The sequence below is a fragment of the Xiphophorus maculatus genome, chromosome 11 (assembly GCF_002775205.1).
Source record: "Xiphophorus maculatus strain JP 163 A chromosome 11, X_maculatus-5.0-male, whole genome shotgun sequence".
Lineage (NCBI taxonomy): Eukaryota > Metazoa > Chordata > Actinopteri > Cyprinodontiformes > Poeciliidae > Xiphophorus > Xiphophorus maculatus.
In genome coordinates this window covers 21,398,242-21,422,761 of record NC_036453.1, presented here as the reverse complement: position 1 = coordinate 21,422,761, position 24,520 = coordinate 21,398,242, and the positions used below count along the sequence as shown (strand labels likewise).

General features: G+C 39.5%; 2 protein-coding genes across 3 annotated transcripts in view; one reads left to right on the top strand and one right to left on the bottom strand.

The window, feature by feature from the left end:
• The first annotated feature begins 304 nt into the window (after positions 1 to 304).
• Positions 305 to 8,186, top strand: LOC102228054 (reticulon-2-like). The gene is made up of 7 exons (XM_023341727.1): positions 305 to 1,017; positions 3,684 to 3,891; positions 4,019 to 4,157; positions 5,484 to 5,553; positions 5,683 to 5,729; positions 5,814 to 5,872; positions 5,962 to 8,186. Exons 1-7 carry the CDS (start codon positions 1,005 to 1,007, stop codon positions 6,062 to 6,064), a joined length of 639 nt encoding a protein of 212 aa, XP_023197495.1. The 5' UTR covers positions 305 to 1,004; the 3' UTR covers positions 6,065 to 8,186.
• Positions 8,187 to 10,819: 2,633 nt separating this feature from the next.
• LOC102233156 (nectin-3-like protein) overlaps positions 10,820 to 24,520 on the bottom strand; it is a 31,193-nt gene continuing 17,492 nt past the window's right edge. Inside the window, exons 6-8 of one of the 2 annotated variants that reach the window (XM_023342863.1) lie at positions 15,101 to 15,245; positions 12,257 to 12,359; positions 10,820 to 11,152 (exon numbers count right to left, since the gene is read on the bottom strand). In XM_023342863.1, coding sequence (XP_023198631.1) covers positions 11,000 to 11,152; positions 12,257 to 12,359; positions 15,101 to 15,245 — 401 coding nt within the window. In that variant the 3' untranslated portion in view covers positions 10,820 to 10,999. Of the gene's footprint in view, positions 11,153 to 12,256; positions 12,360 to 15,100; positions 15,246 to 20,617; positions 23,734 to 24,520 lie in introns of those variants that run through there. The other variant, XM_014471618.2, reaches the window with a different exon arrangement.

Sequence of the window (24,520 nt, the reverse complement as noted above, 5' to 3'; positions counted from 1 at the left end):
AGCCTTGAATATTTTTACATCAGCTACTTGTGTTTTGAGCATTATATAACTATTTTAACCCAAGGACTATTACGCATGGGATTAGTTTGGCCCTTTGAAATGAAGGTTAACAAAACTTCCAAAATAAAAGCCTTGACAACATTTTAAATCGTACCGAACGGTGCACGTCCGCCTCGCTTAACGTTCTTGCGGTTCTCCGCGTGCCACTGATCACGTCGCGGCGTCCTTTGGCGTCGACGCCGATTTGTGGCGCGACGACACCGGGCCCATGCCCGACGGGCGCGCCTTGGCAGGCCCCGTCTAAATTTCTTCCGAAATTTTCTAGTTTTATTATGCTTTCCCACACAATATCCAAAAAAGTCTTCAAATAAAATTGAATCTAAATTCCCTCAAGGTGCAGTAATTTTGGTCAGACACATATTAAAGGGAGTCAAAATGGAGTCAAATTGGCCAACAAGTCAGTGTGAACATCAAACTTAAATACTAAAATAGAAACTAGAATTTGGCTCAAAGGGACACAATTTAAACCACAAACTTAAAAGTGACTCAGCTGAATGTTTATACATTTAGACTGAACTCTCCTGTGAGGTGATGAGCATGAACTGTTTCCATCTACAGCATGAGTCAGCCTTAATCTGAAATTAACAGAGAGCGGCCTACAGACCTGAGCTGTTGCCTCATGATTCCTGATCAGTGATGAATTTCACATCAGAAGCTGCTCCTGGCTGGTCTGGACATGCGCAGAGGCCTCTCTCACGCTGACTGAGAGGGCAGGAGGGTCCCAGGAAGCTGAGGGGACATGTCTCAGGTTCCCAATTTTCAGTGTGTGTGTGTGTGTGTGTGTGTGTGTGTGAGTCGTCACAGGGTGTATCCAGCATGGGATAAAATTAGGCCGGGGCAGCCTTATACTGCTGACAGAGCTGTGAAGGCCAAAAAAAGCCTGGGGTGCAAGCCAACGGTGGAAGCTCAAGGAAGAGAGGGGAGCAAGCAGGACTGCCGCCGAAATGGCCTCCAAACGTAAGGAAATAACGAGCGGCAGCTAAAAGCTTAGAGAATCAGAACAGCTGTGAGGTGGAGGGAAGCGACAGGTCCTTCGTTTCTCCTTTAGGCAGATTTAAGAGGTCCAGGTTGAACTAGGAGTCCAGCATGTCTCATATCCGGTGGACAGAAAAAGGACTCACCTAAAAGAGACCCGTGTTATCCTGATTCATTTCGAAGAAGACGATACTGACAACTATGTTTGATTTGCTACTTGTTTGGGTTGCATTTGTTTTTAGGATGAGTGTGTAGTTTGGGGTGTGTTTGCCAGGCTGTGGGAAATGACTGTATTGGTGCACCAGCTAAACTGAGAGTGGCTCGGCTCAGTCCTGCATATAAATTCAATTAAATATCTACATTTGATCTCGTTTGAGCATGATTTTGAAAATGTACGGCAAAACCCAGCTTCAGTTCGCTGTGGTATTTCATCCCCTGTTGTTTGAAATGCAACTATATAGGAAAGATAATTATCTCCAGATTTAAAGTAGTTGTCAAATCTTTGGGAGGCTGAGTATTTGATATAGGATCCTAGATAATATTTTACACCTTTATTCAGAGCCCTTCATCACACATTATTAATAGCTCCAGACATTTGTATTTTATTTTGTTCTTCTAAATCTGCTGTATTTCTTAATTTAAATTCAGAAGATTGTTTTATTTTTGATGACTGTTAAATATTTTTCTGTTTTCCTTGACAAAACCAGTGTAGGTAGCATACATGACGGTCCAGTCCGTCGCAGACATAATGATACGCGTCACATTTAGTTTGTTTTGAAGATGAACCTGATCTGAGCGGTGAGGCTGAAGAGTGGGTCGCTCCCACTAGTGGACTGAGTCACACAGCATTTTGGAGTCATCCGAAACAAGGCGGCTCCATTTAAAGAGATAGTTCAATTCCTTAAATCGGATTCTGTGGAAAGGTTGTGAGTAGTAAATATCTTACCAACAGTGGACATAGTTGAAACCGAAACATTTGCGTACAGTGTATAAAAAAGATACACGTATAACCTTTTTCTCCTCTCACTTCAAGATGGAATTAAACTTTTCCTGTTTTAATTTGTTTTGGATCAGCAGAATGATTCATATTTGCTGAATAACACAACAATTAGAAATATATCTTTAACTTTCATTGGATTTAGATGTTTCAATACATCGCCTTAGTATGTTGTAGATTTTCTGTGTAACTTAGGCCAAAAGTTTTGGGCTTCCTCCCACAATTTTCTCACAATAGTTTGCTGGAATTTTGGCTCGTTCCTCCTGACAGAACTGGTGTAACTGAGTCAGGTTTGGACTTTAGGTCAGAGCTTTGAGATTGGTCACTCCATTGACCTTGTTGGACTTTGTGTGGCCATTTTGTGACTAATTTGTTAAAATGGTCATTATCCATTTCGAAGACCCATTTAAACCACATCCTAACTTCCTGGCAGATAAGATTGAGATGTTGCATCAACATTTCCACATAATGTTCTTTCCTCTATTTTCTGACCCATCGTTCCTCCAGCAAACTAACCACACAACATCATGCTGCCACTTTGTTACTGCAAAGTTCGGATGGTGTTCTCAGACTTATCAACCATCTTATAAATAAGTAGGAATAAGACTATGCAAAAATTAACAAAATAGCATCCATTTGAACTGCCATGCAATTATTTATTTGTCCTGTTTCATTACTGACTACAGTAATGAAACATGCTACAGTAAGGAGCTTTAGGTTTGGCCCAGCTCTGACAAGGTGCTAGTTCTGAAACGTATGTTTGTTTTGTGTGTTACTACTGGTAAGATACTGACTTCTCATAATCTCTCAACAGAACAATAAAATAATGCAAACTCCTGCTTTACAGCTTTGTAACCAAATTAGAAAAATACATATTTTAGAACTTTTATGCATTGTTTTCTGAGTTCTTATTTAGACTAAAACACGATAACAATTATGGAGAAAGTTAAATTCGTATTCTGTAATCCCAGGGAATAGAAACCATAATAGATCAAAACTGTGATCCCCCCCCCCCCTTTTCTTCTGGTATTGTTCTGACTGTGTCACTTTTACGGTCCCATCATATTGTTAGTGTGACATTCACTGCAGTTTATTCTCAAATTTATGTTATGAACCACAGAGAAGTATGGCTCAGGGCAAAGCGATAGACTGCCTTATTTATTTTATCTTTTATTGCAGATTTCTCAGAAATGCGCAATCGTGTGAAAAAGGATTTTTCCCCTTTTACAGATTTCCATTTTATTTTTTCTTTGTCACACTTAAATGTTTGAAATTCTCCAACATTAAGTTGTGTGGACCTGAAACAGACCCTTCAATGTGGTGGAAATAAAACAGTGCTGTATAAAAACATGGATGAAATGCAACCTCCAGCTATGATGGAGGGTGCAATTATTTGTTTCACATAAGGACAGAACTGTTTGAAAGTGGTTCCCTTAATGAAATCAACATTTAAAAAAAAAAAAAAAAAAACCTAAATGTTGCCTGTAGTCAGGTTATTTTTGACAAATAAAATTAGTTTAAGGGTTTGAAATATTTAAGTTTGACCAAAACAAAACAAAGAAAAAGCAAAAACAGAAGAAAAGTGTGTGTGGGGGGTCAAATACTGCTTCTTAGAACAGCGCAGCTGATTGCTGGTAACTGTGTTTTGCAGTCATGGATCTGGTGTATTGGAGGAACATGCGGTGGACCGGTGTGGTATTTACCGGGCTGGTGATGTGCCTGGCCAGCCTCTTCCAGCTGAGCGCCATCACTGTGCTCTCACACGTGTGCTTGGGCATCATGTGCATCACCGCCACGCTCCGTCTTTACTATAAACTACTGGAAGTGCTGCGCTGGAACCCTGGCGTTCACCCCTTTCAGTGAGTTGGTCTGCATTCATTCTTGATGAATGAATTCATCATTGAATGAACACATTTCGGGGAAAAGTGTCAGGGTGACAGGATGAACGCCCTCCGGTACGTTCCACGTTTGTGATTTTGTGCCCAGGTCGTATTTGGATTACGACAGCTCTCTGACCGATAAGGAGACGGTGATGCTGGTCGAAGAGGTGGTGCTGCTGGTTGCCTTTGCCGTCACAGAGATTAAACGCCTTCTCTTCATCGAGAACGTGATAGACTCTATTAAGGTCTGAGAGCGATAATAATGAAAGATGCGATAGTATATACTTTATATATATGTATATATATATATATATATATATAGCTTTAGAACAGTGAACTTTGTCACATTTTATCACATTAGAACTTCAACCTTTGAGGTATTTTATTGGGATTTTATGTAACCGACCAACACAAAGTATCTTTCTGTTTGCACATGTGAAAATCGGGCAGAGACATATTCCAAAAGATCTTTATCAGTATTTGAAGTGAAACACCACAATTTTTAGACTTGTTTTCAAAAACAAACTGATTATTATGTATCATTTACTTCCCTATCAGAGCCATGTGGTACTTTGCGTTGGTATTTTATATAAAATCTTAATAAAGCTAAAAAGGATGTGGCTGTCACGTGATAAAACAAACAAACAAACAAACAAAAAATAACGAGGTGTGAATATTTTTAAAAAGATAAAGGTCCATGATCAAAAGTGTTGGATTGGAAATGTTTGGCCCCCTCTTGTGGTATCAGAAAAACATTTTTAGCCTCTCAATATTTTACTGTAGGAGCATAATCTGACACAACTCTCAAAGTCCTAAAAGCTGCTTCCATATGTATAAATACGTTTTAACACAGAAATATAATTCATTAAGTTAGAATTCAAAATGGAATTCAAAAGACAAGAAAGTAAGAAAATAAAAACAAATTGTTAAAACTCAGTGTCTCCATAACAACAATTTTGTAAACATTGTTACCTGGGTTTACAAAAAACAGTATAAGGCGCAGTATGACTTTTATTTAAACTTGGCAACGGGGTTAGAAAGAGAACTGATGAAAAAACAGTGCAAATAATATATATATTTTTAAAACAAATATCACTTCTTTAAAAACATATGCTGAAAATCGATGATCTATGGTGTTCTTGTATATTAAACCTCTGTAGTTTTAAAACTACAGGATCAGAGCTGATCACCAATCACCCATTGATTGGTGATCAATGGGCAGTTCCCATACAGAAAAATGTGATCTCCTTTATTCAAAAAAATGGCCTCATTTTCTGTGTGTTAACAGCTCAACTAACAGCATGTACTGTCATGTGCAGATTTTCAGTTTAGTTAAAAAAAAAAGACCTATATAAATATACCAGGCCATGATAAATAAGATTAAAAAAAAAGACCCAAGAAAACCAAAAAGCAAATCGATCAAAACCTGAATTCAGTCAGAAAGAGCCTGATTGGTGCAGGTATGATTTTGTAAATTAAACAGTTTTGTTTGTGTCGGAGCATTAACTTGTTTACATTCCAGCTACATAATATCATCTCAATGATCCAATAATTCATCTTCTGTCCCTCAGTTTTTGTTGCTCCTCTATCTGCTGACGTATGTGGGCATCGCCACCAATGGACTGACTCTGATCATAGCTGGTGAGAAACATTAGCCAGTACTTAAGTAAACCAACTCTAAACTCTTTAAACTCTCTGTCCTGATCCGATTACCAAAGATTTATTCATCCTTGTTTTTTCAGTTTGATTCTTTTTTGTTTTTGCTTCCAGCTGTGATTGCGATTTTCTCCCTTCCTCTGTTATACAAAAAACAACAGGTAAATATTTTACTTATTTAATTTTTTTAACCCAGAGAAAGTTAGATTTGCTTTGGGGATACTAACTTCTCATTTTGTTGCCAGGTCCGGATAAGGAAGGTTGTCAGAGCGCTCAGAGCGTTTGTGAAGAAAATCAGAAATCTGTAAGTAACCTGCTACATAAAACACGTTGTTTTGTGATAATAATACCAAGCTGTTGGTATCTTTTTCACTGTGCATTGCTTTGTTGCAGGTTTGACAGTTTGTATGAGATGGTGAGACCCTCTTCTGCCCCTGCCTCCAAACCTGCACCCCCAGCTGCTCCCGCCATCAAACAGAAACCCAAGTCGAAGTAACCTTTTGGTTGCACACTGAAGGAATTTGGGATTTAGAAAACGTTTGTGCTCTGTGGGGCCGCCGGTGGGGCTGCTCATTTCCATCTCTCCACTGTGATTGTTTATGGGAGCAAGATTTAATTGATGCCGACAGCAGAAACAAAGCTGCCATTCACACACAGAGAGGGACGGGCAGAGGATGAAGTGGGAAATGTTATTTACTGAGATGCTCTCTGTGGGCAACTTTAATGTTACCAGTTTGCACGGTCCTTTTCTACAAATGGTGACAACATATACCTTCATATACATATATACATATATACAAGTTACTTATTATCAAGCACTAAATTTACGTTTAAACAACTTTGGAAACGTTTAATAAAAAAGGAAACTAATCACACTTTGCTTAGTTAGCAAACTTATTGTAATCAGGCTCTTTTTTCTTGCTTTCATAAGTTTTTATATTAAGGGTTAATGTAAAGCAATGATTTTCAGTTAAAGCACTAAATCCGAGGGATCAGATTAATTAATTTTGTTTAGAAAAGTGAACTTTATCACTTCTGCTATAACTTGTAGTTCAACGTTTGAACACCAGGAGGCAGTGCTGAAAACAATGCAGATCAATATAAGTACTAGCTCTGACTTACCGGATAATTACGTGAGCAACAACAACAAACAAAACTGCCTGTCGAGAACATCTCAGTAAACAAACAAATCCACTTACACAAGACTTTACATTTTATATAATTCTAATTCCTGGTGCAAGATCACTTCATGTGAATATATTTATACTTCTAATGAGGTTGATTCCATGAATAACCCACAGAAACCTTCCAGAAGAAGGACTAAAATTGTTTAAGGTTTTTTTTTTTAAGAAACAACAATGCTGCTTTAGTGAGCTGCACTCATACGTTCTGATCTCGACCATCCGGATTTGTGGCGCCCCACTGGAACCCCACAGATCCGGCTGGATACCATCTTGGGTCTCAAAACGCTAAAGTCTTGAACTGTTTCACATTTGGCCACGTTACAACCTCAGATTTCAGCTTATTTTATTAGGATTTTATGAGACAGACCAACACCAATTAATGCATAATTGTGAAGTTGAAGGAAAACCATACAAAGTCTTACATGAAACCAGTATTGAGTGGGAAATGTAAACTCCATCTCAAGGGTTACGCATGTTGGTGGCAGCATAATGATGTGGGAGTCGGGGGTGAGATCTAAAATGGATTTGTTCAAATCACAGCATATCCATGAGTTAGAATGACTTGTTGAGAATCTGTGGTAAGACTTGAAAAGCCCTGTTAACAGATGTTTTTTTGTCCAATCTGGCTGAGCAAAAAATGCACAAAATTTTGTTTCCTTTATTTTGGAAACTGACATGAAATTTGAGTGACAATTTGTATTTGTCAACTATTTTAAAAACGTCCTTCCACTTCAAAATAATGCACTATAGTTTCTACTGATCTCTAACGTACTGTAAAACACATCAACTCTTGTGACCTGGAAATTTTCACCCGTCTAAGGGATACACTCACTTTTAAATCTGGTATATGTGGGGACTTTTCTTACTGACAGCTAGCTGCCAACACTGAGCCAGTGTGTGGGTGTTTCAGTGCAATTTCCTCGCCAGAAACCATCTTTACGCATATCAAATCAATGTGAAAACGAGGCTGCACTCAAACTGTTGTGTCTTAATGAGCTTAAATTACATACAGTGTGTAGCATATATCTACATATATTCATATGTACTGCATTAACTTGTTTTTTTCTGTCATCACTTGTGATGTGGGGATCTAGATCTGCAGACATTTCGGCTCTCGGTGTTTTCACTTGTCTCGTTTTCCCCCTCAGCGCTTTCCATTCAACCTGCATTTTCTTTATTTTGGTGCCATGGAGTAAATAGAAAGTTCTGAAAGTCTGTTCGTGTTAAATTGGTCTAAGTGGCCATCGGTATTAATAAATGTACAATTATATACTGTAAAACTTAGTCGTGAGTTTATAACAGTTTAATCACTGCAGATGTCATCACTGATGTGACTTTTTTGTTTTTGGTTTACAATATTTCTATTGGTACTTACTATTTGTATTATTTCCTATTGGAATGTTGCTCCCTAATAAAAAAGAAAAGTATTTGCTATACAAGTGTGTTGTGCCTGTAAAATATTCAACGTGGGTCGCTGGAGCTCAGCTTTTTGCAGTAATTTCTGTGTTTAAAAGAATTGCACCTCAAGCTCAGAATAAATCTAGCTCTAATTATTAATGCAAAAATAGGAAAGAAAAATTACAGAAAATATGCAATTTGCCTTCATTTAAAGCTGCAGAAGCACATTTAACCACTAGGTGTCAATCTTGGAAAGGTGCTACTGGGCTGAAGCTGAGTGATCTAAGATAACACACAATTCACACCAAACACTTTTAACATGATTTCATTGCAGCGTCTAGCTCATTATTAGTAAATGACCCTTTTTAAACTGTTCCCAGTATTTAATAATAAAAACATCCCTTTGTCTGGGAGCCACAGTAATGTGTCGGTGACCTTGAGAAATTGTTTCTTTTTAGAAGAGGAAAAAGAAAGAAAATAAAACTAGCGTCAATTCACGCTCTCTTTCATATCTTCAAGGGCAGCTTCTCTTATTGCCTTAAATCGTGACTCAGAGCTTCCATTTGTCAGTGTTTACTTAAAAAGCTCACTGAACACGCTCATGTGGAGCCGCTTGACGTTTCACAGCATTTCAAAATCAATCCCTTTTTTGACTGTTTTCTCTCTTTACATGCTGTTTTTGTGATTTTCGTGCGTCACAATGAGACCCGACTGGTAAAAATGTGCATTTTAATACATGCAAATACATCACACAGGAACACAAGTTATATTCAGCGCTTCACAGTGGATTATGTCATTGTTACAGTGGTCTGTGGAGGTCAGTAAGACCCCCCAAACGGCACTTGGACAGGTTAGTTATTTCGAAGAACGGCACATTAAAACTCAAACTCTGATTCACCTTAAATTTAGATTCCTACACAGCTCTAGTCACACCTATAGTGTCTGATAAGTAAAAGGTTAGGTTTAAAATAGGACCACATTTTATCACATTGCAACAAACTTCAATGTATTTTAATGAGATTAAAATACATTAAGACAACCATAGTAGCTCATAATTATTAAAAATAAAAGTTAAAGTGATGCATGGTTTTTCTTATTTTTCACTAATGAAACTCACAATTGTCATCTTGACAATTGTTGAAAAAAAAAACAACAAAAAAACATTAGCGGCCCTGTCTGCAGTTTGTCACAAGCAACATTTGCTCTATCCAGATTTGATCAGAGTCATTTTGTTTTACCCTCTAAACAAAACTGCAGCGATGCACGGTGGAGGCAGTGTCATGCTGTGGGGATGTTTTTCTTTAGCTTGGACAGGACTTGAGTGAAGCTGCCCCCTCCCCCGCCCCCTCCCTCCCACCTTCTTCAAATCAGACAAAATTGGTGTCAATCAACTCGACTATATTTGTACAGTAAAATTTTTTTGTTTGTGCTGCTTTGACTTTGAAGATATTAATGAAAGTTTAAAGGTCAAAAGGTCAACCATTTGACCCACCCCCACTTTTATGAAATCAAAATTACCTTTAAAATTCTCATTGATATCTTCAAAGCCAAACACAAGCTGAGATTAGTGTTTTTATGTTTTTTCTATGTAGTTACTGTCCTTTTTGCATGTGCTGTTTTTATTGTTGCATTGCAGTTTTGCCCCTCCTTCCTAAACAAATTTCTCCTATGGGAGACTAATAAATTGTCTTAATTTTAATATGATGGCAGCACAAACGAAAATCTTTGCTGCACAAATCAGCATAAATGTAGCACTCGTTTGAAGAAGGTGGGAAACGGAAAGCCGGTCTGAGTTGGTGGAAAAATAGAGCTGAATACGAAGCAATCCAAAAAACATAAAGAGAAATGCTGTGGAGACAACCAACCTCCATAAATAAACAGCAAAAATGACAATAAAACGGTTCAGACTGAAACATGTTTGGCATAAACAAAGCCCAGACTGGAATCTTAGATTCAACAGGATGCTGATATGGGCAAAAAAAAAAAGAAAAGGGGGCAAAAATATTGTCTTCTTAACATGCAAAACTGGTAGATATGTACCTTAAAATACATCCAGTAAAAGTATTGACTCTAAGTGACTGAATAAACTTGCAGAGGCTTTGAAAACCATGTACTCACTTCAACTTCACAATTATGAGCTACTTTGTGTACAATCACAATAAAATATACTTTTTTGTGGCTGTAATCTGGAATATGTGATTAAATTTCAGTGGGTATGAATACTTTGTCATTGCACTAGTAAAAGTTAAATCTATCCAAAGCTTACACGCTCTAATCCCAAACACATATTTTCTATATCTGTGTTCAAGCTCAGACTGAATCTCACTGGATCTCTGAGGTTTGGTTTGTTTGTGAGTCTGAGTATAAATAAAATGCCACAGATTTCCATTTTAAATAATTATCCGTTCTATTGTATGGTAAGGCGAGGGTTTTTTAAAAATGTTTTTTTTGAAAAAAAAAAAAAAGGAGAGAAAAAGCTGAGCGTCTGATACAGCCAAGCCAGAGAAAGTCTGACATTTAGGGAGCAGTACTGGCTGTTCCCCTGATTCCACTTTTGTTCTGAGCTAACCGTGGCTTTCTACAGCTACAAATTCACAGCAAAGCCTATTTCAGAGAGAGCCTGGAAACGGCTCGCATCAAGAACAGGCTGTTCCCTCAAAATGCCTAACTTTTTTTTTTTTTTTTTTTGTAGTGATATGTGATAAAAGCTGCCTGCACAGTGAGACATTTCCCTCCATCGCTGCCACCTGTCCTCTCCTCTCCTGCGGATTGATGGCTCGGTGAATCAGGTGAAGCACATATGTTGGGTTGCTGCTCGGGTGATTGGTGGACTGCATGTAGGAGATCTGTCACACGTAGTGCTCACGGTGGTTGATGTACACCCGGTCCGTCCCGCTTTGATGGCACACCCACTCCAGGCGGGAGCGCTGCTGAGCCGATGGTGGTGCGGGCCTCGCTGCTGCGGGCGGGCGCTGCTGAAGCCTCTGGTCCGTTCTACGAGCCTGCAAGTCAGAATGAAGCAGGTTTGAAAAACAACATCCCAAGCAGATTTTAACTTTGTTCCCTGCACTCGTTACTACTCAGTTAGACAGAGACATATTTGGGATCAACAGAAACGTCAGACTCTTGGCTAGAAGCTGATAAAAAGCATTTGAGCGTTTGAGCTTATCCCCATGGGCTGCAGGACAGACATCAGTGACCTGGAACCTTCATCGAAAAGATATTGTAGGGAGCTCTGGTAGTGCCAAAAAAGTATATATTTTGGAGGTTTTTTGTTTTGTTTTTTAATTTCAGTAAAATGTGCCTAAATTTGTTATTTTTCTTCTCCTTTTTACGCTGAATTTCTAAAACAATTTCTTATTGTTTAATTATAGCTGGACAAAACCCCCCCAGATGTGTACGTACATTAAAAAAGAGCTCAAAAATAAGCAATCTTAAACATGTAAATTTAAGTGTATTACATTTAGTAAGTAAAAACACTGAAAATACCCAGTTTTGTACACGGTGTCAACTTGTGCCAAGTGCAAATTGTCTAGATATTATTTTATTTAATTTTTTTTACAAAAAAAATTAAAATTTGCTGTAGTTCACTGCAGCTGCATCAATCCTTATACAGGTAATGTCCACAAGTGAATCTATAATTTACAAAAGAGTGCAGCCTCATTTACGATATTTCTAAAAGGTTAGTATACCGGATAATGCAAGCAAAATGATTTTATGTTCCATGCTCATTTTCTCTGAAGCTGTAGCAGCCGCTTCTACTTTTGATTGAGTCCTCCCAAATACTGGCATTATTTTGATACCAAGATTATTGGAGTAGAGTTTGCAATTCCTGAGGAAAAGTAAACTAGATTTATATGACTCAAAAACAACTCCACATGCGAGTCTAAAAAAAGAACATGGTAAGAACACAGATTAAAAATTAATCATGCTTTATATGAAATGAGGAAAGCCATTAGGTCTCATAATGACACAACCCACTTGTCTATTTTTTGTTTTAATTATTATTATTCCGACTATCTGCTGTGACTCATCATGAGCAAACAAAGTGGTCTCTCCTCACACACACGCCTCTGAGTCGGCTGCGGCGAGGTGGCGGGGTTTACCTGACACAGCCAGGCCACTTGTGATGCGTGGACTCCCAGAGGAACAGCCGGTGCTCTCTCCGAATACGGAGGGGGCGGCTTGTGAGTCGGAGGAAGGTCAATCCTTGGCAGAGAAAGGAAAAAAAAAAAGAGAGAGAGACATGGCAGAAAGGAGAGGATCTTTTTAATCAGAATGAATAAAACAATCAAAGCAGAGAGTGTTTATAAAGGATAGAAAATTAACTTTTGAATCATATGTTCAGGATGGCTGCTTACAGGAATAAGTTTTTAATCAAGCCGATGTTATTAAGGTGACAAATTAATAACCAGAGGCGAGAGAGGTGAGCGTTTTCTAGGCAAGGCTGGATGCGTTTTGGGAAATATAACGCTCAGGTTTTCTGCAGCTTGAACAAATCTGTTGAGTAAAAGGCAATTTTGTCTGATATTAGTTACCAGGGCCTGTTGTAAGTCAATAAAATTGCTCAGGTCTGCCTGTCAGAGGGACAGCGGCCTCCGTAGAGATAAAGGTGATGGACTCCTCCTGCACATGCCAGTAAATTTGAAGATTTCTGACAGCTGTTCATCTGGACTCCTGCGTGACGTTGGCGTTACAGTCACTCCGTTATTTCCTGAAATCCCCATCCTCCGCTAAACCGAAAACCTAGAAACTGACCTTGGCAATTTATAAAAAAGATGTCACGACAGGCATCGATTTTTCCACCTCTGTGTGTCGCCTAACGCTGCTTCCCCCCCCTCTCCTACACAGATTACAGTCGGTGCTCTCCGTGACCTGCTGTCCTACACTCACGGCTGGGCGTGATGAAGGAGAGGGACGAGGCCTGCGTCCACTCCCACTTCTCCTCTCCTCTCCCCCACCACTTCCACCTCATTCCACTGGGACTTTCCGACCACGGTCACACTTAAGATGCTAAGTTTGTCGTGGCATTGACCACGCCGGCGTGGCACACGGCCGCCGGGCCGAGCGTTTTGTAGTGTCAGCGCGGTGATGCAGGGGCGCCGAGCTGCTCTCCATGCTGCCGGGTCCGCCTCAGACATGAACCGGAGACGTCTTTTAAATCACTTTGAGGACCAAGTTGTCACTGACATGATGTAGACATGAACAGAGGACAGGAAGATGTAATGGGGAGTGGGTGGGCTGTCAGTCCCATATTTATACCCATCGAAACGTTTCTGAGTTGACATGAAATTACATGCACTCATAATTGGCAGGAATGTCATTTTATTTTGAGCTTTAAATGACGCATAAGAACCTTTTTTTTTGCCCCGTTATATGAAGATGGAGATTCAATCTAAACCAATCTGTGGAAAAATCACCCCTTAACAATAATTAGTGTATTTTCGTCGTACAATAAAGAAATAACTTGAATAGGACGTGATGAATAGGTAAAGTAGGCTGAAAGATGTCAAAAAGCAACTTATCATGCCCTGATCTAAAGAAATTCAAAAAGAGATAACAGTCAGTAACATCTTTACACCTGAAACAGGTTATAAAGCCATTTAAAAAATATTTTTAGACTTTTAAGACTACACAATGAATGTCTGATTTCTTAAGGTACAAGGTAAAAAAGGCAGCAACGTTTGGCACGGCTAAGAGTTAGCTGTTAGCTAACAGCTGTTAAACGGTCAATTTGTTAGCTAACAGTTTGATAATTAACTGCTAAAGCTAGCTAGCAGCTAACAGTTTGACAGTTAACTGTTAGCTAACAGCTAACACTTTGCGCAAGGCTAACGTTGTCGAAAATCTGCAATCTACAGACAGACTGCAGCCTTCAAATTAGTTCAAGAACAAGTCATGAAGCACTTCTTTGGACTCGGTTTCCATGGCTGAGATGGCTTGGTGTAAAACCTACTGCCACTGGACTCTGAAGCAATCATATATTGTCTGTGTGTGGATCTTTCTGGGTTTTGTGGAGAACGGGACTTGCCTGACTATCTGCTGAGTGTAAAGCTTAGTGGAAGGATGATTCCACAGTCTCTTTTTACAGGGGTTGGGATTCCCTCCTAGTGCTGCAGCATACCAAAACAATTTGTAACAATTTCATACTCCTGCCTACGTAGAAACAGTGTTAGAAGGGCCATTCCTGTTCCAAATTGACTGTTCCTCTGTTCACTAAGGAACCTGGAATATCGAGACTGAACCGGAACCAGAATACATTGGTTGTTAGTCAGAACAATGCCAGTTTTATGATATCTGAGAACAGGTTAATATTTTTCCAACAGCTAGCCTACATAAGTATTTATCATTATGATCTACCCTCCTAAGTCTGAGATTTCTCTGGAGTGCGTTCAAGTAATGGAAAGGAGTGAATCATCTCCAAAAGTGACATAAGGTGAGGCGCTTAGCTCTTCAGCTTAATTGTAGCGCTGCAGTTCAGAAGACGTTCACGAGTTAATGCTGTATTTTCATAATAAAAACGTTCCCGCTTTCTGCAAAAAAGTAATGGAGGTCCACCTTCCACCTAGATCTTCCCTGTGATTTTATCTATCAGGAAAAAAAACATGGCACAGACTCACAAAGTGTTTCACATCAGTCACATTACTCCGAGACAGAGTGTAAATAATTTAACCCTAAAGTTCCCCCTCGCTCTTAAATTAAACGTGGCAGCTGGTGGACTGCAGACACATTTGGAGCAAAAGTAGGACAAAGGCCTGCTGCCAAGACAAAGACAATCTCCCGCCCTTCAACCTGATCCCGCGGTGTTTCCTGCTCCGGGGCGCGGAGCTCTCCACAGGAGCGAGAAGTAAACCACAGCTACCAGTGGGCTCCAATAACCTCCAGAGGTCCCATGTCGTTATTTAACTAGCCAAACACATCCTCCCCCATGAATTATTTGCTAGACTTACACTTTGTCAGTGTAGGAAGTCGGAGGGGCTTTCCGAGCGGTGAGAATCACGATGATGAAGACGGTGATGAGGAAGAGAGCGAGGACGGCACCCATCACGGCTCCGGCCACGGCGATGGAGCTGGACCTCTCCGCTTGAGACTGGTCTGAGACAGAGCACACGCAGGCTTCCAGAGTATCAGAAGGAATTAGATACACACAGCTTCTGTCAGACCCAAAACAGACTAAACAGGAAGCAGCTAAAGAACATATTTAATATTTCTCTTTTACAAAAGCTGCACACTTTATAAACATTTGTAAACCATTTTAAAGAATCTTTTGTGCATTGATCAAAAGTCTCTCTGAGGTTGTGTTGATAAAGGAGCAAGAAATATTCAAAAACAAAAAAAAAGGGACAATGCTCTAAAGGCAAGTGACCCAGAGAGAGTACTATGCAGAAGTTAAAACTTTGTGCAACTTTATAGTTAAATATGTTCAAAAAGCCCTAAAATAAAATCAGTTTTTATTGTGGCAGCATAACTGAATCCTGAAAACTTTACAAAAGTTAAGCCTTTAATTTGAACACATTAATTGGAGATATATATATATATATATATATATATATATATATATATGTATAGCAAGTTTATACTTTACTTTTTAAAGTTATTTTTAGGAACTTCTAATTTGGAAACCCTTACTTTATTTCTTTGGGGTATAATAAGGAATAAAGCATGTATTTTTATCACTGGCCATTGAATTGGATGGGGAGCCATATTTATCCTGCCGCCACTCACAGCTGAAGTAAAAAAAAAAAAAAAAGGCTCGCTGTTGGAGAACTGCAGCAGCATGTTGGAGCAACTATCCATTTTTATTTATTTATGATTTTTTCTTTATTTCTACAGAACAAATCTCATTTTCAATAGAGATTTTTTTTCTACAAACTGATTTAAATTCATCATCTACATGCCAACTTTTTGTAGCAGTGTCAGACAAACATAAATATGAAGGTTAAATCCAAGTGGGACTTTAAGAGGAACTGGGAAACAAACCATAAAATGTAAAAAAACATAAAAACAACAAAAAAAGCATACGTGGCATCACTGACTCTTAGAAATACGAGAACATTGTAAATATTTTGAACCTGAAAAGGATATTTCAGGAGGATAATGATCAAAAACACACAGGTAAATATCATTTCATGGACGTCAATGTGTTTTACAAACTTCTACAGAAAACCTTTTGGATGAACTGAACTCTGGATGATGTTGGGAATAGTCAAAAACATCGTTCTCTGTCAGATCATACTGGTTTTGTTCATAACTAGTCCTCCTCATTGTGGGATTTTACCCACTAAATACATGTACAAGCATTAAAGACTGCATTCCTAAATATTTTTAGATCCAATTACTGCAATGAAACATGAATTTATTTGCACGCTTTTTGCATATCCTTACCAGTGATTCAATAACTGCACCTTGTCACGGTTTAACACTTAAAATGACTGACTACTCACTTAATAGAACAAAATTATACACTGGTCTTCTGAAAATGAAAGCCTGACTCGGTTACTGTAGCTAAAGACAAAAAAAAAGAAGACCCAAAACATTGCTTTTTAAAAATCTCTTCAATACAACTTGCAGACTAAAACCTGCGGCTTAGCATTCAAGATGCTGAGAAGTAGATTTTATTACTTATGGACAAACAGCTTAAATTGTTTCACTGCTTTCACCATGTGTGAAGCAGTTTCTGCTGCTTATGTTTAAATCAAATTCATTTTGATTTAGACACTCATTACCTCTCTGTCCAACATCTCTTGGCCCCGTTGTTCTTTTCAGTGCTTTTCCATTGTGGGACAAATTAGCTTTGTTAGACCATATGTCTGCATATGCTGCATGTTGTCCACTGAGGGGATTAGGATTAATCACGATTAAGATGAATTAAAAGAGACACAGATGAAGGCTTTGCCCAAATAAGATGTGATTGGCCCAAAGCTTGTGAATGTAGGCCACTGGAAGAAGTGGAGGACAAAGAAGGACAGGAGGCAAAATGTGGAATGGTCAATTCCACTTAGTTTGGTCGCTAAGGTAGGGGCAAAATCAATAAAGTGCTGAGATGAGAATTTTAAATAACAGTTTAATTACCATGCAGATTGAACAGTTGCACTGAAAGTCACTTTTTTCCCCCTCCTTTGCTCCCTCTCTTCATGCTGTCCTGTAACAGCTAATAAGCTTTTCATTACCTTTGATGGCTGGTGAACTACAAAAAAAGGGCCTCTTGAGTTGATCGAATTGACTTTAAGAATGTAGCTTATCAAGATGTCTGCTTTATTGCCTGTCCACAGGCCTTAAGGCTGACTTTTAGAGAGAGAGGAAGGACCCAGAAGGACACAACTGGGTTAAAGTCACTATGCTCAGAGAGAAAATGGGCCCAATAAATTAGGATAATATAATAAAGCCATTAATAATGGAATGATACATTTCAGTTCATTTTAGCTACAAACAAAACAAAACCCAGAATTCAGTTTCTAAAAAAAGTAAGTGATTTAAACACTTTAACTGGTGAAGTGGAGTGACAGTTGTCCAGCTAACAGACAGACAGACATCCTCTACTGGGATGTCAAACTATAAAAATGTAATTACCGTAGTAAAGAAGCTGGCTGTTCACAGAGTGCTGTATCAAGGAAACATTGAGAAGTTTAGTGGAAGATAAAAATGTGGACAAGAAACTCTGATAACCACAGGCTTGAGGGGATTGTGAATCAAAGTCCAGTCAGAATAAAAAAAACAAAGTATTTTTTCTGTCAAGGATTGTAATATCAAAGGTAATTTGAGGAAATCCAAAAATAATGTTTGCAATTATTTTATTTCTTAAGGGAAATAATCTATCCAAAATGACAAAAATGATAGCAAGGTAGCACTTTTCTTTTTAAATTATTATTTTATTAGGCAAAGTCAGGCCTGATTAACAAGGAGCCACCATCTAGAGCCCACCTTACTGGCAACACGAAGTAGGCTAAAAAATAAAATAAAAAATTTCAAAAAGCAATAGCACATTAGGCCTCTGTATTTAGGATAATTATTTTTATTGGTCTTATGAAATATTCAGATTTCATAGAACCCAAACTACAATTTCAGTTGGCGATCAAAAACCAATTCCTGTAATTTAGTGTGTGTATTCATTTTAAAGACGCACCTTCACATACATAGTCCTGGTCTTCCCTGAAATCTATTTACAGTTTATGTAGTCTTTGTTTAAAAGTAACAGTGTCACTTTTTACAAGCAGTTTTGCTTTAAACACCATCCACCCGAAGAGCGGTTTGGATTACTGGTGAATCAACTGTGCCCACACTGGGATTTGGCTCCCTTCTGTCCTTTGCATGCCTCTCCAGCAACAACAGGAAGAACGAAGCAGCAGCATCACTGAGGCCAACAGAAGTGCACAGCGTTGCTCGGGGAGGGTCGGAGAAGCAGACTTATGAATTAACCAAAGAGGCCTGAGCAAGAGTAAACATGTTTTTATTTCTCCTACGATGAGCAGGCCTGACCTGGTGGGGGACAGAGGCCGGGGCGGAAACTTTTAATAATGGGTTCGTATTTGCGCCCACCTCTTCCAGGGTGGGATGATATCAAAGCCTCTCCCTCACACGCGCTCTTGTCAGCGCTGCATCCCTCTGTGCCGGCTGAGACGTTCGCTTAGTCCCTTTGTGCGTCGTGAAAAGTATCCTTGGAAACTGTTGTGTCGCAGGCGAAAAGCAAATCTGCTGATCTTCTACACAAGTGTCTCAAAACAAACTCAGAGCGTCGCCGGCTGACATCATTACAGCTACCGAGCTGCTCCAGCATTTTATTTTCAGACCGAGAGTGCGAGCCTGCCCTACTTTAAGGTCAGAGTGACGACCGCTGCGGCCGAGACGGAAACCCTTCCGCGGCCGGACAGGTCGGCTGAAATGAAGACTTTTGAAGTGTGACCTTAGTAGAGTCAAGGTCACGGCGGTGTGGTTCTACCCTTCGAGCGGCGGGGGAAATAAAAGGAAGATTTTCACAACAAGCAGTTAATTCTCTCCAATTTTTTTACCCCCATTTAACCTCTCAGCTCGGCGGCAGGCCCCTCTACCACCGCTTTCTGTGGCCAGGTACGGACGACAGCCTCCATCAGCAGCTCCAGATGAGCTTGTTGCCATGGGGACAGTCAATGGGCTGGAGAGTGGGGACTTTGGGCCAGTCGGAAACACTCAGCGTTTAATTTTACCAGCTGGCAGACGTCGGGAGAAAGACAGCGGGGTGGAGGAGAGGAGAGGAGCGAAGGCCTCCCTGTCCTGAGACGAAGCGAGCGGGGGACTGATGGAGGGGAGAGAGGTGAACGTTAGGAGGGACTCCACTGACCACAGAAATGCCACCGGAGACCAGCAGCTCAGCAGTACAGGAAAAACTATAAATCCTCAGCCTAAATAGAAACAAAGATGAGATGAAGTAGATGAAGTGAGAGGAGGAGGAGAAAGAAGAGAAAAAAGGCTTCCGAATTACATCATGTGGAGCGTCCCAAATACACGCGCTGGATTTTTCTCTCTTTTTTTGGAGGGGGTGGGGTTGGGGTGGGGGAGTTATGCAGCAGTATGCGTTGGGGAGCTTGAGATGATGTCATTTATAGATGAACAAAGAGGCTGAGTCTGAGCAGTCTGAGTAATGGGAAGCTGAAAATGCTACAGAGAGAAGAAGAAGAAGAAACTCACAGGTGCTAAGGTGCTTTATTGAACAATAGTTTCTCAAAAGGATTGACAAAATAATGCTCCACTGCTTTCACTGACTTTTTTTTTCCTCCCACAATCTTACATTTTCTGCTGTATATACAAAAAAGAAAGAAAAAGTTTTTGTTTTGTTTTTTAAATTAATGTGACACTGAAGTTTTTTTTTTTTTTTTTTTTTAAAACAATGGTGACGTTACATAAACCAACCCCTTTTACAGATCTGTCATTTCACAGGAAAATTTATTCAACGCTTTCACCGAGTGTTTTCTTTTAATGCCTCTAGGTTTGCAAATATACAACCAACATCCTCTGTCTGGGTGAATATGGCACTAAGAATTCCTCCTGGCACTAAGTGAAATCAAAATCAAATACAATTCTGAGAAAATATGTCACATCCATCATAAACAACAAACAAACAAACAAAAAATAAAGTATCTAAGGCACTAGTTCTATTTCTCAACTTAGGTGAGGTTATTGATGATCTGGATACAAAAGAACTTCATCGATCCAGGCATGGAGCTGGAAACCGAGGAGCCGAGCTGAAAACGTATTGATTAAAGGAATCTCCTCCTTAGTGCATAGGAGCGAGCACAAGTAGGGTTCAGAGTGCCGTGCTTCCTGTTTTCCACATGTATGCAATACGAATCCAATAGGGAAAAGAAACGGCCGTTTAACCCGGCAGCTGAAATCGTCTTTACAGCGTACATTTAATTTTAGTTGGACAATTGTGAAAGATAAGGACTGATTGATCAAAAATCAATAAAAAAAAAAACCCCAAAACATTTTAAGTAGATTTAACACAGCAGCAAACTTAACGGAAATATTTACCTCAAGTTTTTTTTTTTGTAAGCAAAGAGATCACGTTTTTTCCTGCTATTATGAAAGTGTGCACCATCTTTCTAGAAATTGTAATACTACTACTTTGCTGACAACAGTAAGTGGTCGTTTTCTCGTTTTCAGCAGCCTAGTCACTGCACAAAATTCACAACCAGACAAGTAATTTGTAATACACTTTCCCATTTTAACAACTGTTACTCTGATAATAAAGCATCTCTTCTATTTTAGGCTACCCTGTACACAACAGTGATATATTTTGTCTATATACGCTGATACTGTTATTTATGTGAGGCAATGCTTCCCTCACAAGTTTAAATACAATGCTATCGAACTTTAAATGCAAGTTCGATAGAGGCGGCATCTGGCAGCTCGCGTCAGAAAGGTGTGATCATACTAATAAAGTTGGCATTTATTCACAATTAGTGTACATGAAAACAAAAATATTTGGATTTCCTCCATGTGGTCAAGTAAATGGGTACAAGTGCCAGGATACCTTTTTTTTTCTTCTTTCTTCTTCTGCATACAAAAACTTTACATCACATTAATTTGTGAATGTTTGAGACCTGAACTACTGGAGCTGTGAAGCCCAATAACACTGACAAATACAAAAAAAAGCATACAAATAAGTCACAGTACTTCAAGAGTATAAACTGGCAAGTAAATTTACAAAAACAAAGTGTTATTTTCAAGCGTTATTTTTTTTGTAGTTTCAGTTTTATGAGTGCAACTGATTATTTTCCGTCTCGGTGCAGTGAAAGAGTAAAAGTGCTGATAATCAGGTGAGAAATGGACCTGATGTGTCTACATTGTTTAAGTTTTTCTGCTCTATGAATGAATGAATGTAAGAGAACAACTACTATCCATTACCGTCTCTGCTTGTATTTGCAACACATGATGTAAATTGCTCAGACAAGAGAAAAGAAAACTATTAGTGGTTTGTGTGGAAAAGTGTTATGACAAAAAAAAAAAAAAGAAGAAAAAAATGTGAAAAATCTAAATTAATTATGCAACAAAGCCGTTTTTGATGAGGAGGCCAGCGTGTGGTGGTTGCCTTGCAGTAGCCCGCTTCAAACAATACCCTGCTGATGGCACGCTTTTGATGCCAGCGACCAAACTCTTAAACAGAGCCATCATTATATAAAAAGGCGACAGGATACTGTGAACATGCTTGGCTAACTGATGAGGACAACTAACCTGGAACTTTTCCCAGAAAAATCTAAGAATATCATGGAAGTAATTTCCCTGCTATTTCGTTTTATGGCATCGGATTAATGATCAACTGAAAACGAAAGTAGTCCTGCATCAGTTCAGGATGAATGTTCTTCAAGTTCATTTACTGCCATTTTGTTCTAAATTTTTACCTCATGATTTACATAAGAGCAGACCAAATGAAAACTAATTAGTGCAATGAGTCATTGAGTTTTGTGGGACAGGCAGTGCAATGCACTTCATCGTCTGTTAAAGTTCAAAAGCCATCAGATTCGTTACGGAGACAAATCTAGTGCATAATGAGCTTCCTATGCAGGGTTTTGGGAAATTATTTGCTTAAATCCTGCAAGTTTACATTTAAAACAAAGAAAAAATATTAGTGGTTTTGTAAACAGGTGCAAACACAACAAAGCTAACACAAATTAGGTACGTGCCACATCGGCTCAACCGACCCGCTCAGCTCAGAAAAAGAGATCAAATGGTTGGCGAGCCATGCAAAATTCTGAATCTCCTCCATAAATACTCATATCAAACAACATACATGACAACCTAATTTGAGTAAACATTTCATAACTAAAAATTTCACAGCAACCAAATGATTTTAAACAAAATGAAACATTTTAGCAAATGACTGTTCAGCTATCTACAGGGTTTCACTGATGTATTTCAATCTCAGTCAAGTATCTTTGCAAAACATAAAGATGAGACTTAAAGTAATGTATTCACAAGAAGCTACAGAACTTTGCAAGCAACTAATTTTCATGGGATAATTTTAACAAAATAAATGAGTCATTTTTAACCAACAGAGTCTGGTAAGTTGGCATGGAATGATCCGTTGGAAAAAGTTTGAAACCGTAGAATAACATAATTTGATTGTTGTTGCAGCCGCCTATCTGGAGCCACCAGGGCTTCAACTGAAAAGACAGTATTCATGCTAAATCAACCATGGCAGTCCATGTAGTAAGGCAGCAACAGCATACACTTCATTTTTATACAGATAAAGGTACCAAGATGTTACACTGACTGAAGAGTTCCCAGTGTTTCCACATTCAAACCATCCAGTCCCAAAGAGTTAAAAACAAACCAGCTGCAGAGAACTAGAACTGAGGTGTGTGTACACGTACAACAAGGTGTTTTCTTCATAAACAAAACTTAGTTGCTTTTCTGCTCCAGCAGAACCATCCAGCTTATCAAACGTACCACTCTCTACGTGAGATGAGCGAGCCGTCTGTGTGCGACACGTAATCGCCGTCGGCCCCGCTATCGTAGCAGTCATCCGACAGGTAGGGGGAGCCGTTTCCCTGCGGTTTAGGTGGGTGAGGGTATCTGGCGCACCTGGGCCGCTGTGGACTAGAAAACTGTGCGTGTTCCTGACGGGGAGTCTGTTGCTGGTTGAGGCGGCCGCTTTCCCTCATGGCCCTCGTGTAGCCGTTAACGGGATACTTTTCTCCGTTGTACTCGTTATAGCGATGCTGGTCTCGTTCTTTTTTGAGCTCGCGGTCGCCCCACTCCTCCCGGTCATGATCCCGGGTGCTAGCGCCGCCGCCGGCCTTTGTGGGCCGCAGCTCGTGTTGCCCGGCGGCCTTCTGCAAATCAGCATTGCCGTGGTTCTGCTTGGCATAGTAGCTGCCGTGAAAAGTCTGCGGTTTCCGTAGGTAACACACGCCGACCAGAGACAACACCAGAAGCAGGGACAAGGCCCCGCCCACAGCCCCACCCACTATGGAACCAAGATTACTTTCAGGCAGGGCTTCAAGTGTAGGGGAGCTCAGGAGGACGTGGCCCTTATCAACCACAAAGGTGGAGGAGGAAGAGCCGGTTAGGACAGGAGCGGTAATGGTGGAAGGCATGGTGGGAGGATCTAATGGAGGGGAACAGGGTGAGAGGGGGATGGAGGGTGGAAGGGGAGAGATGAACAGACAGAAGCAGAAAATGTCAATGGCATCTACATCAGCATTTCACTAAGAAGGGACAGATAATCAACTAATCTAAGGTCTATATGCTTATAGTGGCCACGAGTTTCTATAGCTGTAAGAAAGTTAGGAGTAAAATCTAGAGTTTGGGAACAATGAGACACCAAACTATGTGCTTCTGTCTTAAGCTTTGTTTTCTGGGCTTTACTTCAAATCAAGTTCATCGACTTTGTGAGAAGATGTAGAAAGTTGTTGTAAAAAAAACTAAATAAATTATTAGATCCGTGATGAAAATAATTTTTATCTTGACCAGCATCAATTCATCAATTTTTCCAATTACTGAAGGCACCATACTTAAGTACTACCAGGCTGCAGTAACACCTCTCTTCAGTGTGGAAGGTGTTACTGTAGGAACTAGACTCGGATAGAGGTATTTTCATTTTCAGTGCATTTGTTTGTTTGTTTTTTAAAGAATTTGTAGAAAACAAACAAAAAAAAAAGCTACCATTTAGAATAAGGAACATTATTGGATGTTCAATAGTGAACAATAATTGCTGGTCATGTTGCTCCTATGCTTCCCTACATTTCCATTTTGGTTGTTTTGTACTAGAAAAGTAGCCGTCTGCCACCGGATGTAAATTTATATCTTGCCGTGGGCCGTTTTGGTGAACAACATCGCCCCCGATCTGACTTTAGCAGATAACAGGAAAGTTGAACTGGGTACAGCAAAGTTTG